A 15,895-nucleotide genomic window follows, 5' to 3' on the forward strand; every position below is an offset into this window, starting at 1 on the left:
TGTCTTGTCAGTGATCATGTTTGCATAGGACAGGAAGCAGTGAATCTCCAATAATAGTTTATATCGGGGCAGGGATTATTTTTCTTTTGTATCCTCAGAGCTTACCATAGTGTCTTAGGAAAAGTATATACTTAATGCTTATTGGATCGATTATATATGGAAAAAGCATAATGTCTAATGTAATAATCAGCCAAAGCTCATCTTTGATCTCGCCTTAAAAGTTTAAGAACAAAACATAAAGGTGAAGTGTTAGGAACTTCTACTAATTTAAAATAAATTAGAAATAAAATCAATTCTCATTGACAATTCTCATTGTGTATTTTCCAAGGACTAGGTATTACCAGCTTCCTGGATGAGAAGTATGAATTTTTGAGCCATGACAACTAGTAAAACAGGAAAATTACAAAAGGACGTCCAATCCTTTCTATGTTGCAATGATGGGACCAGAAGGTGCTGCCAGAGTTTTTAGACCATCTATGAACATTAGTTTAGACATTAGCTTTCTAAATGTAGGTTCTTTGTTCAGTTTCCAAGTGGGTATCTACTGAGAAAGTTAAGTTTTATTGATTTTGATATTCTCCCTAAAAACTAAATCTGAATACTAAAGAAAGCAACAGCTTAATTGGATGGATGGCTCATAGGCATTTCTTGAGGAGTCAAGTTAAGATTTGACAAAGTTTGAATAAGAATAATCAATTGTTAGGAATTCTATGTCACTCATGAACATTCACCAAAAAAGCTACCATGAAGAAAAGTATCTTGTGAGCTAACCTCAATGACAGAGGAGAAAGAGGAGAAATTCATTTACCAATAACTCAGTAAGACAAAGTAGCCAAAAACTAATCCTAAATTTCATTATACATTGTTGGGGTGGAAGGAATGAGTTACCATTTTCAAAGTCTGTGAGACAAATCAATTTTTAGCTTTTGCAGTCAACGACAAAAATTAAAAATGGACAAATTAAATATGTTCAGTGAGGAAGGAAGGAAAGATTTATTCTTTTTTTTTCATCCCTTTTTCGTTTATGGCAGGATAACATCTTACAACTGACTTCTTAAACCAATACTGAGTTGGAGTATTTTTAATATTTCTTGACTGATAAAGAATTTTCTGTTTGTTATTTATAGTTTTACCATTATTGTCATCACCAAAGAGGATCAGTCATCCAATCATGGACTTTTTCAGCTCAAATCATTTAAGTGACGCTTCACCAGGAACTTCTAATCCCAGAGAAAAGGAATTTTATGACAGATTTTTAAATGAATCATGCATTACTGATGAAAGCTTTCAAAAAATAGAAAACTTAATTGATCTCTGGTGTTCAGGTCTTAAGGTATGGTATTTATAGAAAATATAATCTAATATTTGTTGTTCATTCTGTTTTTTCAAGAATTCAAGGTTATTTGGGTTTGTTTTCACCTTTCTCAAATAGTTTCTATGTTGTTCCAACATATTTCACTGACTTTGCAAACTTTGTATGTCATTTATTTGGGCACCCTACTGAACCTTTAAAACATAGGACTATGTTACTGTTTGACTTTGGCCATAGCACATCCAAGGTGGTATTGAAGCCAGTTCAGGCTCTCATACTTTATTACAGAACCTAACCATGTATTCATTTAGGGAATATATGTCATTTTAAAAAATGATTGCTTTTCATTGTAATATTTGGTGTTTGGGACTTCTAGGCATTATCAAAGATCATAGGATCAATAGTTTTTGAGAGGTAAAAAAGAATTTAGGGGCCATTGGGCTCAATCCCTTCATTTTATAGATGAGGAAACTCATAAAAAATTCAGTTCGAGTAACTTGCCAGGACCATACAGCTAATAAACTTTTGAGTTATAATTTAAATCCAGGTATTCCTGATTACAGATTCCCTACCCATTGTACCATGTTATCTCTCAAATTAAGCTGAGTCTATCACTTAAAATGCTGGTGTGTCTTCTTTCTGACTAAATGAAAATAGTTCCTACATCAAAGTAAAGTTTTAGACATCTTCTTAATTTCTAGTTCTTAACCAAAAAAGAAAAGAAAAAACCAGTCTATAGTAAACTAACAAACATAATAAAATTAATGTATTGTGATTGAATCTGCTATCATGACATAGGATGTAAGTCTATGGTGTTCAGAAAAACAAATTAATATTTGTTTTTATATTTATATAAAATATATTTTAAAAAATATTTAAGTGGGAAAAATGCTAGAAGCATGACTTTTCCCAAATTTTGTGTTTTTGTTAATATGTGTGTATAATATATGTGTTATATATAATATATATGTTCATAAACACACAATTAAAATTTTTTCAAGTAATATAAGACATAACTAAGGCTAATCAGTCATGTGCATAGAGAAACCGTGGTCCTTATAAGTTATAGTGTATTTTTACTTGTCATTCTTTGAAGCCATACAGTCTAGAAATAATATTTATTTCTAATTTTACTACATCACTACATACAATCAATAGCTTAAACTGGTTGCACCCCACATGTGGCTCATTCTTGTCTCTTTTCTACCTAACTGATGCCTCTTCAACCACTTGAAACGTCCAGCTCCCAATCTGTCTGTCAAAATCAAACCCAACTCCATTGATACCTTCTTTGATAATTCCATTCAAAAGAAATATCTCCTAAGCTTCTCATACCAGTCATTATCCAAATTTTCCATATGTGAGTTATTGTATATTTTTCTCATACTGTAATTATTGTCATACAGATCCTATTGCCTCTTCTAGATCAAAAGCTTGTGGATAGTTGTATACACCATCCTGTAGCATGTAATAGAATATTTTTATATATAGAATATGTTCAGTAAATATTTGAATAAATTGACAAATATTTCTTCAGACTCCATTTTTCCACATTTATGTGAATTTTATCAGTAATCAAATGCATCTACTCACTAAATAGAGTCATTAAAATATAAGAGGAAAAAAGTTTCATGTACAATATTTGAAGTTGAATAAATTAATTTCTTTATCATGGCTATTATAAATTTAGTAGGTCTTTCATGTTCATCTTACCTTTTGGGAAATAATTGATAAAGGAAAAATGCCAAATACCAGTGTTCCTATTAGAAAACAAAGTTTGTTTTTTATTTTATCTCTAGTTGTTTATTTTGAACCACATTAATAGATTGGATTGAATTTGCATTCAGTGTGGTTTTTTTAGAGCTATCATTTAGCAATAGATAGACTGTTAAAATAGTTTTAAAAACTCTAAATACTTATATATGCTGCTTGTTAATTATTTTGTTCCTCAGACAAATATTCTTGCTGAACTAAGTAAATGGAAACTTAATTTTATTGATTGGCATAGAGCAGAAATGAAAAGAGAGAAGGACAAACAAGCAATACAAATAAGAAGACTGCAGAACCAAATAGATGACTTGAATGAGCTGCAGAAAACTTATGAAACTTCTGCTGGGAGAAAAGATGAGGTAATTTTCCCTCTTTTAATTTTTAATTTCAGAGTTATTCAAAATCTGAAAACTATTTTTGATTGTTTAAGGTATGGGAAAGAAAAATGCTTCCAAAATTCAAAGATAGATATATGTATCTACTTACAAGATTTTTACATGTATTGTGGAACCCTTGCCATGGCTTTATGCAGTTAAGGAGTAACTATTACCTAGTTCTTAGTTGACCCTGGTATTTGGTGAAATGTAACAAACAGCATTGGGACAACTAAGTCCACAGTGGATGGAACAACAGGCATGGAGTCAAGAAGACTTATCTTCTTTCTGATTTCAAATTTGGCCTCATGATCCTAGACAAGTCACTTCATACCTCAGTTTCCTCATTTGTGAAATGAACTCAAGGAAGGAAATGGCAAGCCACTCAAGTATCTCTGCCAAGAAAACTCCAACCCAGGTCATGAAGACCCAACTGAAAATGACTGAACAGCAAATCACAGGAGGCTTTTCTCAGGAAGCTTCTAACTTGCTACTGTAGATCCCAAGAATATAGAGTGCATGATAGAGCTTTCTCATTCCCTGCCAGTTTGGATTACAGATAGAACTCAGAATTCCCACTGACCTCAAGGGTAGAGGAGAAGGTCCTATGTCAGTTATAAGGGATAGCATTTCCAGAAAATGGACTAACATTTGTCTCCCAACAGTTCTGATACAGTACTTCTCCCATTCCTTCGATTCCTTTTATTGCACCTCCCTATTCTCTATTCCCAAGTCATAGTATATATTAAAGAATAAGAACTTAAACATATTCAATTCACAGATAACTTTTTTGTTTTTTGTGTTTTGTTTTGTTTTGTTTGCTGAGGCATTTGGGGTTAAGTGATTTGTTCAGGGTCACATAGCTAGGAAGCGTTAAGTGTCTGAGGCCAAATTTAAACTCAGGTCCTCCTGACTTCAGGGCATTTACATGCCTCTATCCACTGTGCTACCTAGTTGCCCCACAAATAACTTATTTACATATAGTGTTTTTTTCATTTTTAAAATTGATGCCTTTTGAGATTTTTTTCTTTGATATTAATGAGTTCTATATATATTCTCCTTCTCTCCTCCCCTAACCCCTTCTCTTTTCTTCACCATCCCACTTATACCAACTCTACTGAATCCTCTTATTACAAATGAAAAAATTAGATAAAACCTACTGTGAAGCAATATTCTCTATCCAAGGTAAAAATTTTGTGTGTTAATATCAGAAGATACTTATCCTTAAACTCATCATCCATTCATTTCACCATCCAGTCTCCATGCTGAAGGCAAAAACACAGAAACAAGAACAATCCAACTTACGAGTTAGTGCCTGGGACTTACATTGAGGTTCTCAGCTACTGATTCCTTACACATCTTCACGCATATAAACACACACACACACATCCCAGCCTGCACTAGTAAGAGTAGTGACCAAGGCTGGTGACTTAGATTATCCAAAGTGAGAGGAGGCTGACAAAGTCCAGTACTGGAGATGTAGCTACCAACAAATGGGATAAAAAGTAAATGATGAGAACTTCAAGAGAAAAGGCTGAAATTCCGAAACACAAGCAGAACAATCACTACTTATTAAACACTCCTTATGTGCCACTTATTATAGTGGGATGCTGGAGAAATCAGTACAAAGAATAAAAATCCCTATTCACAAGGAAGTTCCAATTCCAATGAGGGAGATGAGTACATATATCAACAGGCATAATAAAAATAAACAAATACAAACATATACAAAGTAGTAAATTCAAGGTAATTTCAGGGGAGGACATTAACAGTTGGGATTAGAAAAGGCTTATTGAAGATGATGCATGAGCTACATCTTAAAGGAAGAGAAACTCAGAAGCAGAGGCAGAAAGAAGTCAAATCAGAGGCATACAAGTGAGATGATCAGGGCACAGGCAAAGAAGCAGGAGCAGGATGTGTCAGAAATAGAGAGAAGACCATTTTGACCAGATATTAGAATGTAGGAGGAAAAATAGTAATGGAAAGATAGATTGGGACCAGGTTATTTAGGCCTTTAAAAGTTAAACAGAAGAATTTGTATTTTATCCTAGAGGTTCTAAGAAATCATGATTAAGTTAATTTTTAAGAAAAGAATTTTCAAATCAAATGAAGGTGGCTTAGCTGTACTAGATCTAAAATTATATTATAAAGCAGCGGTTACCAAAACCATTTGGTATTGGCTAAGAAATAGATTAGTTGATTAGTGGAATAGGTTAGGTTCAAAGGACAAAACAGCCATTAACTTTAATAATCTAATGTTTGACAAACCCAAAGACCCCAGTTTTGGGGTAAGAATTCACTATTTGACAAAAATTGCTGGGAAAATTGGAAATTAGTATGGCAGAAACTAGGCATTGACCCATACTTAACACCATACACCAAGATAAGGTCAAAATGGGTTCATGACCTAGACATAAAGAATGAGATTATAAATAAATTAGAGGAACATAGGATAGTTTACCTCTCAGATCTGTGGAAGAGGAAGGAATTTATGACCAAAGAAGAACTAGAGATCATTATTGATCACAAAATAGAAAATTTTGATTATATTAAATTGAAAAGTTTTTGTACAAACAAAACTAATGCAGACAAGATTAGAAGGGAAGCAATAAACTGGGAAAACATTTTTACAGTCAAAGGTTCTGATAAAGGCTTCATTTCCAAAATATATAGAGAATTGACTCTAATTTATAAGAAATCAAGCCATTCTCCAATTGATAAATGGTCAAAGGATGTGAGCAGACAATTCTCAAAGAATTATCTAACCATATGAAAATGTGCTCCAAATCATTATTAATCAGAGAAATGCAAATTAAGACAACTCTGAGATACCACTACACACCTGTCAGATTGGCTAGAATGACAGGGAAAGATAATGCAGAATGTTGGAGGGGATGTGGGAAAACAGGGACATTAACACATTGTTGGTGGAATTGTGAACACATCCAGCCATTCTACAGAGCAATTTGGAACTATGCTCAAAAAGTTATCAAATTGGGCATACCCTTTGATCCAGCAGTGTTACTACTGGGCTTATATCCCAAAGAGATTTTAAAGAAGGGAAAGGGATCTGTATGTGCAAGAATGTTTGTGGCAGTTCTCTTTGTAGTGGCCAGAAACTGGAAACTGAGTAGATGCACATCAATTGGAGAATGGCTGAGTAAATTGTGGTATATGAATGTTATGAAATATTTTGTTCTGTAAGAAATGACCAACAGGATGATTTCAGAAAGGCCTGAAGGGACTTACATGAACTGATGCTGAGTGAAATGAGCAGGACCAGGAGATCATTATTTACTTCAACAACAATACTATATGATGATCAATTCTGATGGATGTGGCCATCTCCAGCATTGAGATGAAAAATCAGTTCCAATAGAGCAGTAATGAATTGAACCAGCTACACCCAGCGAAAGAACTCTGGGAAATGACTATGAACCATTACATAGAATTCCCAATCCCTATATTTTTGTCCGCCTGCATTTTTGATTTCCTTCACAAACTAATAGTACACTAGTACACTATTTCAAAGTTCAATTCTTTTTGTACAGCAAAATAATTGTTTGGACATGTATAAATTATATTGTATTTAATTTATACTTTAACATATTTAACATGTATTGGTCAACCTGCCATCTGGGGGAAAGAATGGGGGGAAGGAGGGAAAAAATTGGTTCAAAAGGTTTGGCAATTGTCAATCCTGTAAAATTACCCATGCATATAACTTATAAATAAAAAGCTATAATTAAAAAAAAAAAAGGAGAAGAAGAAGAAACAAGAGTTTTCAGATCATTGTTGAAATAAAAGTATATGACTTCAACAACAATACTATATGATGATTAATTCTGATGGACGTGGCCCTCTTCAACAAGAGATGAACCAAATTAGTTCCAATAGAACAGTAATGAACTGAACCAGCTACACCCAGTGAAAGAAATCTGGGAAATAACTATGAACCACTACATAGAATTCCCAATCCCTCTATTTTTGTCCACCTGCATTTTTTATTTCCTTCACAGGCTAATTGTATACTATTTCAAAGTCCAATTCTTTTTGTACAGCAAAATAACTGTTTGAACATGTATATATGTGTGTGTGTGTGTGTGTGTGTGTATATATATACATATATATATATATATATATAGTATTTAACTTATACTTCAACATATATAACATGTATTGGTCAACCTGCCATCTGGGGGAGGGGATGGGGGAAAGAAGGGGAAAAGTTGGAACAAAAGGTCTTGCAATTATCAATGCTGGAAAATTACCCATGCATGTATCTTGTAAATAAAAAGCTATAATTAAAAAAAAAAAAAAAGAAATGAAAATATATGGTTAAGGGTAACAGTAATACAAAATAGTTCAGTGTAAGCATATACTTACTGATTCCTTTATTACTTTTTTGTTAAAAAAAAAAAAACCATAACAATTACTTTGGTACAAATTGTTAACATGATATGTTCATTGTTTTTATAGGTAATTGCTACCTTGACTGAAGCTACAAGCAAGCAAAAAGAAAGAATGGATTTGTTGAAAACATTCTTCCATTGGCGGATTGAACACTTCAAGGCCAAACAGGAGGTATGTATAAAAAGACAGTACAATAAATGTCTGTGCTTGAGAGAGAATAGAGTGAATTATTGAAGCTTTTGTTAAAGTTACAGGTTTTTATTTGATAACTGGTGACAAAACCTGAGATACTGAATTTATGGGATCTCATTTAGAAGACATTTGCATGCCTCATTCATTGCATGCTTCATAGATGTTTTGTCATATATTGAAATTCCTCTTACATGCAGTATCACAAAATATTGGGATTTTACTAGCTGCCATAGGGTATGTTAAGGATGATCAAGTTTTTTGATACTTAATTAGTTTTATGACCTTGGGAAGCCATTAAACTCTTAGTGCCTCAGGCAGCTCTCCAGGCTTCAAAGTTGCAGAACAGATTTTGATCTGCATTAATAGAAATAGTTTCCTCTCTGAAATTCTCTCTATCACTGAAATCAAGTGCTTGTATTCAAAAGATGATAAATATGATGATAAGAGGAAAAATATCATTCATTTCTGTTTGTTCAGTTTGGTACTAATTCCACTAGGTAATTGATAATGCCTCTATAGATTGTCACACTGAGGAGAGATGAATTCATTATTCAGATTAGATATTCTGTAGGTCTCTCAAACTCAGCATGTCCAAAACAAAACTCATTATTTTTGTCCCCTAATCTACCTCTTTTCCAAACTTCTCTATCCTGTTGAAGGCACCACCATTTTTCCAGTCACTTAGGTTTACATCCTTAGTCATTATCATTCCTCACTCATCACATATTCAATTAGTTGCCAAACACCATTTTTACCTTCATAAAATCTCTTCTGTCCTCTTAGGCCTCCAACCTAGTTTAAGCCTTTATACCTCCTACTTGGGCTTTCATAGTAATGTCTTAATTGTATACCAGTCTTAAGTCTCTCCTCTTTCTAATATATGCTTTATCCAGTGGTCACAGTGATTCCCCTAAAGAATAGGTCTGTCCATGTCAATCTAATACTAATAAATCTCAGGGGCTTCTTATTACCTCAAGGGACAAATAAATACTCCTCTATTTGGCATTTAAAGTCCTTTACGATCTAAGTTCAGAAGGTTAGATGCCTAACTGCAATCAGCCTTTTAAGCCCTATTAAATATTATTCCTTTCATGCTTCCTGGGGTCCAGCCAAACTGCCTTGCCTGCTGTTTTTCACACATAGCACTTCCTCCCTTACCACTGTACCCTCAACCGGGCTGTCCTCTATGCCTGGAGTGTTCTCTTTCCCTACCTCTACCTCTTAAAATCCTGATTCCATCAAAGCTCAAGCGGTAGCCCCTAGATGAATCCTTTCCCAATGCTTCCAAATGCTAATGTCTTCCTCTTACCAAATTATCTTGTATTTGTTTTGTACATTCTTGTAGAGTATATGTTGTTGCCCAAAATTTGCTCCTTGAGGGCACAGATTATTTTTAATTGTTTTCCTAATACCTAGTAGAGTGCTTAGCACCAGTGAGTGCTCCACAAATACTTGTCGATTGATTGTTTCTAAACCTATTGCTGCTAACTCTTTATCTGCTAACACATTCTCTATTATTCCTTTGATTCTATTTTCATTTTAAAAAGCATTAGGCAACTCTGATGCTGAAATAGCAAGTGATGTAAATAGATTTGTGCATTGTTTATTCACTCCTTCCTCTCCCCTCCCACTCTTCACAAGGTATAAGAGAAAAGAACATGCACTGGATTAGGAATTAGGCAACTTGTCTTTATGTTCCAACCTTATCATTTATTATTTGTGTGACTGAGAGCAAATAGCATCTTTGATTATCGGTGTCCTTACTTACAAAATGGGAATGATAATACTTTTACTATGGACCTCTCACAAGCTTTTTATGAGGAATGAGCTTTGTAAACTCTAAATGTAAAATGATATTATTTGTTTTTCCTCATTTAAAGTATTCAATCAATGCTTTATCATCGCAAGAGGGTGACTCTGGGTTCTCAGAACCTATGCCACTAGATTCTGCCAATTTAGCAAAGTTTCAAATATGAGCCTCATGATAAGGTTGGGCCTAGCTAGCTGAGATATTAAGTTGGCCACAAGGTGATGAATTTTTTTTGATGGGTTACAATCCACATAACGTGGCAAATATGCCCACACTTGTGAAAAACCATCAGTGAAGTTCTAAAGAAATATTATTTATTATTTTTAATATGCATGCATAAAGTAATATTCTACTTTTCACACATATTATCTATTGGACTTTGAGATTCCTTTCCCTTTTGGCATTACTTTCATTAAGATGTATGAAGCTAGGCTAGCTGACCAGCATTACCACAAAACATTGAAGAAGAAAATCTGGAAGGCCTGGCGCTCTACACTGAAATCACAATGGAAAGATGTGGTTGAAAAAGCTTGTCAATCCAGAGCTGAAGAAATTTGTATCCAGATTTCTTGTGATTATGAAACTCAAATTGCAGCAGTAAGTACTTTTCCAGTTAAGCTATTTACCTTTGTATGATAAAGAGAAAAAAATGAGCAGGGTAGCTCACTTTAACAAACACCATCTATTATATTCTGAATTTGAATAGTATTTTTGAAAGTGGAATACTCCAAATAATCACTAGTCCAGAGAATTAGATTTTTTAATTATCTTGAAGTTAAGCCTCTAAAATTTTACTTATTTATATACAAATTTCTTTACCATTCATTTGTCCAACATTAAAAATACAAATTATTAATTTATTCACCAGCATTTCTTAAGTACACTATAGTGCACTGTATTAAGCACTGTGAGAGACACTCTCATGGAGCTTAAGTCCTCTCCAGAAAATTTAAACTTAAGGCAAGACCACTTTGAAGTTATCCTTCAAAATATACATGGATGTTAGCCAAAATAAAAGCACAGATAAATCTTTTATTAATTGACAGAATATATACCTGAAAAAGTTGAATATTTTGTAAAAATGCAAGGTTTTTTACAATTATCTGATTAAAAAATTATATTGTTTCTATAGAGTATAAAAGTTGATTTTACAGTAAAATAGGGAACAATTTTGAAGGAAAATAATTTCAAAGATTTTCAGAGTTGGACGATACTTCAGAGGCCCTAGAATCCAATCCATAGCTGAACTCTACAAGTAGTCATCTGGCCCCCTTTAAGGGAGACTACTTCTCAAGGCAGCTCATTTCACTTTTGCACATTATTGCTTGCTAAGTTTTTCCTTATGTGAAGCCAAAATTTTACCTTTCTACCTCTTTGACTCTTTTTTTTTAATTGCTGTCTCTTATCAACCAAGTAGCACAAGTCTATTTCCTTTTACATGACAGCCTTCAGATACTTAAAAACATCCCTAATGTTCTCGCATTTCTAGTTCTTTCAGTGAAACCTTATGTAGCATGGGCTGTAGTGACTTCACTCTTCTGGTGCCCTTTTCTCTATATGCATTCAAATTTGTTAATGTCCTTCTTAAAATGTTGCCTCCGGATCTGAGCACTGTATTAAATATGATCTGACCAAAGCAAAGTACAGCAAGACTATCACATTCCTTGTTCTGGACTTTAGATTTTGTTTTGATGTAAATTTTATTGTTGCTTTTTGTTTTTAATTAACCATCATTTCTAAAATAATCCTCTCTTCATGACAAAGAAAAACAGATGAGCAAAAATGTCTTATACTGTGACCAAATCTAACAGTGTAGTCTTTGCCTCTTTTAATAAGTTTTACAAGATACAATGGAAGCTTTTTCAGGAAATATAAGAATGAAGCAAAGATGCCTACTACTTCCCACTATTATTTGACATAATTTTGCAACTTCTAGCAACAAGAAAAAAGAAAGAAAGAAACTAAAGGCATAAAAATGATAGGGAAAGAACATCTAAAACTATTCTAATTTATTGATGGTGTGTGGCTTTATGTGAAAAATCATAGGAAATCATTAAAGATACCAATTGAGACAATAGCTTCAGCCAAGTTTCAGGCTACAAAATAAATGCTTAAAAATCAAATTCATTTCTATATACTACTAGTCAAATCTAAGAAGCAATAATAAAAAAGGAAATTTCCTTCAAAATGTACTCTCGAGTCAGAAGGACCCGAGTTCAAATCCAGCTTTAGACACTTAACACTTCCTAGCTATGTGACTCTGGGCAAGTCACTTAACCCCAGTTGCCTTGATCTCCCCCCAAAAAAAAAATTTTTTTTATACATTCAAACTTCAAAAGTCTTTAAAGTTCCAGCTTTCACCTTAGATTAAGAACCAAAAAGGTATACTAATGGACACATCAGAAATAAAGGTACATGGCATTTTTTTTTTTTACTATTTCCTGTTTTAAATAAATTGAAAATACCAAGAGAAAGTGTTCATTTAGGAATACCTGTGAAAAAAGATTCACAAATGGAAAATCATTTCTATAGGACAGCAAAATCATGTTTTTTCTATGTCTAAAATTTTTATCATTATTTTTTCTATTTTAGTTAAATGCTAATTTGGAAGCTGCAAGAACTGAGATCCAAAAACTCCAGTGTGAAAAAGAAAAGTTTGAAGAATCCATGAAAAAAGCTTTCATGCGTGGCGTGTGTGCATTAAATCTAGAAGCCATGAGTATATTTCAGGGCAGAAGTGACAATGGTTAGTATGGCAAATAAATGTTAAAATACCATTTTGTTGCTGTTATATATCTTGCCAAAACAGTGTATTCTGAATTCAAAATAATATATAGAAATATAAGTTTGATGAAGGCAGATATTGTCTTTTATGTTCTTTGTGATATGAGTACATAGTATATAATATCATTGCATATAATGAATGAATGCATGCATGTATATATGCAAAAAAAATCACTTACAATCAATCCTCATATTTGAGGACTCTATATTTGTGAATTTACCTCACTAAAATTTATTTGTAACCCCATAATCAATATTCAGTGGCACTTTTGAGAACATGTGCAAAGCAGCAAAAAATTTTGAGTTGCCAACGCAGGCAGTATGAGGTCAAACAAGGCAGTGCTTCTTATTTCAGCTATTATATTGTAAATAAGTGTCCTTTTCTTACTCTTTTGGGTTTTTTTCTTCACATTTTTCTGCTGGTTTTTGGTGATTTCACTCTTTAAAATAGTCTCCAAGCACAGTGTTTAAGTGCTATCTAACCCATCATACACATAAGAAGACTGTGATGCGCTCATTCAGATATGAGTTGTTGACTATGAGTTCAATGTTTATGAATCAACAATATCCAGAAAAAAGGAAGAGGAAATTCACCAGTCTCTGGGGCTATTTTGGAAAATGCTAAACCAAATGTAATCAGAAGCTCAAGATTCAGTATTCACTAAGTTGGTGTTTGCAGTAACTTTATATAAAACATAATTACCACAAATGAAAAGAAATATTAATTATGCAAATACAAAAATAAAGACCATTTTTAAAGTTCCTTCCTTCATATATTCTAATAGAGATAGAAAACTTTCAGGAGAAGTAGTAGCCAAGGAGAATATTTTCTTTGCAAGTTTGATGAGTGATTGCCAAATCCTTTCCAAAAACAATGACAAAACTTGATTTCATTATAGTTCCATAATAGTACCCAGCATGGCATCTTTTAGGAGATGGTCAGGAAGTGAAGGGTACTTAAAGGCATATCTAGATGTAAAGGGCAACTGAGGTAACCATCAGTCAAGGGAGCTTGGTCCAAGGTTGAGAGTTCATAATAAACATTTAATGTTTATTATTTGTTGAAAAAGATTTGAGGTAGCCAATTTTCAATCAACATTATGGATTTTTAGATTTATAATAGATTTTAATATTCCATATTATTATGTCTGACAAATCAGGTTATAGTCAATTCTCAATTAACTTAAGCCCAGTAGAAAGAGCAACAGTGCAGATAACTTATGCTTTACATTTTTATATTAAAAACAAAATATAAAAATGTTTTCAACATTGATATTACTGATGTCAATTTCTGTAAGCATTGAGATGCTTACAAACACTAGACATCTCTATGTTCATACTAAGCTGGCCAAATTCCTTACACTATTTTACTAGTTATATTTTCTTACATAATTGTAGAGTTCTATTTTTGAAATATAATTGCTATTCCATTCTACTTTTAGGAGCTTCCTCGACTAAATTGACATTCTAGACAAATATAAAATTTAATGGCAATAGTCTCAATAGTTATTTCAAAGAAATGTTCAGTAACCATTTTTCTAGTAATTTATATTAGCTATTTAGCACTGTCATTGTGATGTAATGTGAAAAAAGAGTATAACCAAAAAAATCTAATTTCTAGTCTTGACTCTGCTACTAACTTAATTTATAACTTTAGTATCTCTGTTTTCTATCAAATGGAAAAGTAATGCACAAAGACCCTAGGTTGCTGAAATTGAGCAGTACCTTTTAGGCCATTTTGGTTGAATTGCTGAATGGTTAAGAAGAGTATTGTGAAAGTTAGGATAGGCTAAAGCCAAATTTTGAAGATTTTTAAATGCCAGGCTACTAGCCTAAGACAACAGGGACCTCTGATCACCATCTCTTAACCTCCTGCTTCTTTCATTGCCTCATTCTTCTCAAACCTCCTCTTCATCCAGTCTCTCAATTCCTTTGTTTTCACAGTCTGTCTTTCCCTGGTCTGACCTGACTTTCCTTCCTTCAGTCTGGATACATTGGTTAGTCTATTGATTAACAAGTTCTGTTTTCTATCCTAGAATCCTTTATCCTTTGCTCTTCCATATTCAACTCTGGCTAATCCTCAAACTAAAGTCACCCTCACCATCATTCTTCCCCCTTCCTACTTCTGAGCCACACTGCTGAGAGAATTTTTTTTTAAAGCATGCTAACTTCATCCATTACAAATTTCAAATTTCAAGTGAGCTCCTTGCAATTCTTATTCATTTCCTATTATCTGCTGTGCCTACAACATCCCAGCCAGCGGTTATCTAACCTTTCCTTGAAGACTTCTAGTGAGGATGAACCCCCTACCTCCTAAAATAGGCTATTCCATTTTGGGGCGATTCTATTTGTTGACAAGTTTTTCTTAAATTGAACATAACTGCATTCTTCCACCCACGGCTACTAGTTTTACTGCCTCAGGCAGGACAATCAGAACAAGCATAATTTCTTCTCTAGGAGATAGCCCTACATATGCTTGAAGACAGGTTTCGATTTCTCTGTCTTGTATTTATGTAGCTGCTGCTGCTGCTGTTGTTGTTTTTAACCTAAGTATAGAACTAATTTATATCTATATCTTTAAATTTTCCTCAGGCTTTCATTTTAGCCTTTAGTCTTTTTGAATCCCAACTTGATTGAGTGCACTAGACTCCTAGCTTTGCATCTTTAGCAAATGGGATTAGAATGCCATCTGTGCATTTATCCATATTCCTGACAACCTAGTCAAGAACTGATCCCTGCTATAGCATGCCCCAGGAGACCTCTCTACAAGGTCATTAATGAGTGTCATTAATGATTCTTCTTTGGTCATTCAACCAGTTCTGAATCCAAAAAACTGTCCCAAATGAATCAAGTCATTTGTTAGAAGCACTGCATCCCACTATATCATACATAGAATCTCAGAGCTGAAAGGGAACTTCAAGGCCATTTACTCTAGTAGATGATAGATAGATAGATAGGTAGATAGAAGAATGTCAGTTGTTGAAATGTTCAAGATGGTAGTAATTATTGTTGCTTCATCATGTTTATTATAGTATCATCATCATCATCATATATTTAGTTTAACTCTTGGAGGTTTTATAGTTTTTTTCTTGATAATTCTGTAAGGCATGTAGTTCAAGCATTGTTAATCCCATTTTGTAGATGAGGAAATGGAGGCACAGAGTGATAAAGTGAGCTAGGAACTGTCTATCTATTGAGTCTTCAAGTGTGGGACTTGAACTCAGTCCTGACCCCAAACCT

At 33.5% G+C, this 15,895-nt stretch overlaps 1 protein-coding gene across 1 annotated transcript in view; it reads left to right on the top strand.

The window, feature by feature from the left end:
• The window catches only part of POC5 (POC5 centriolar protein), a 62,330-nt gene that overhangs the window by 26,432 nt on the left and 20,003 nt on the right, over positions 1–15,895 (top strand). The window contains exons 5-9 of the mRNA XM_051992093.1: positions 1,128–1,333; positions 3,265–3,441; positions 7,936–8,040; positions 10,289–10,468; positions 12,464–12,617. Coding sequence (XP_051848053.1) covers positions 1,128–1,333; positions 3,265–3,441; positions 7,936–8,040; positions 10,289–10,468; positions 12,464–12,617 — 822 coding nt within the window. The remainder of the gene's footprint in view (positions 1–1,127; positions 1,334–3,264; positions 3,442–7,935; positions 8,041–10,288; positions 10,469–12,463; positions 12,618–15,895) is intronic.

The sequence above is a fragment of the Antechinus flavipes genome, chromosome 1 (genome assembly GCF_016432865.1).
Source record: "Antechinus flavipes isolate AdamAnt ecotype Samford, QLD, Australia chromosome 1, AdamAnt_v2, whole genome shotgun sequence".
Classification (NCBI taxonomy): Eukaryota; Metazoa; Chordata; class Mammalia; order Dasyuromorphia; family Dasyuridae; genus Antechinus; species Antechinus flavipes.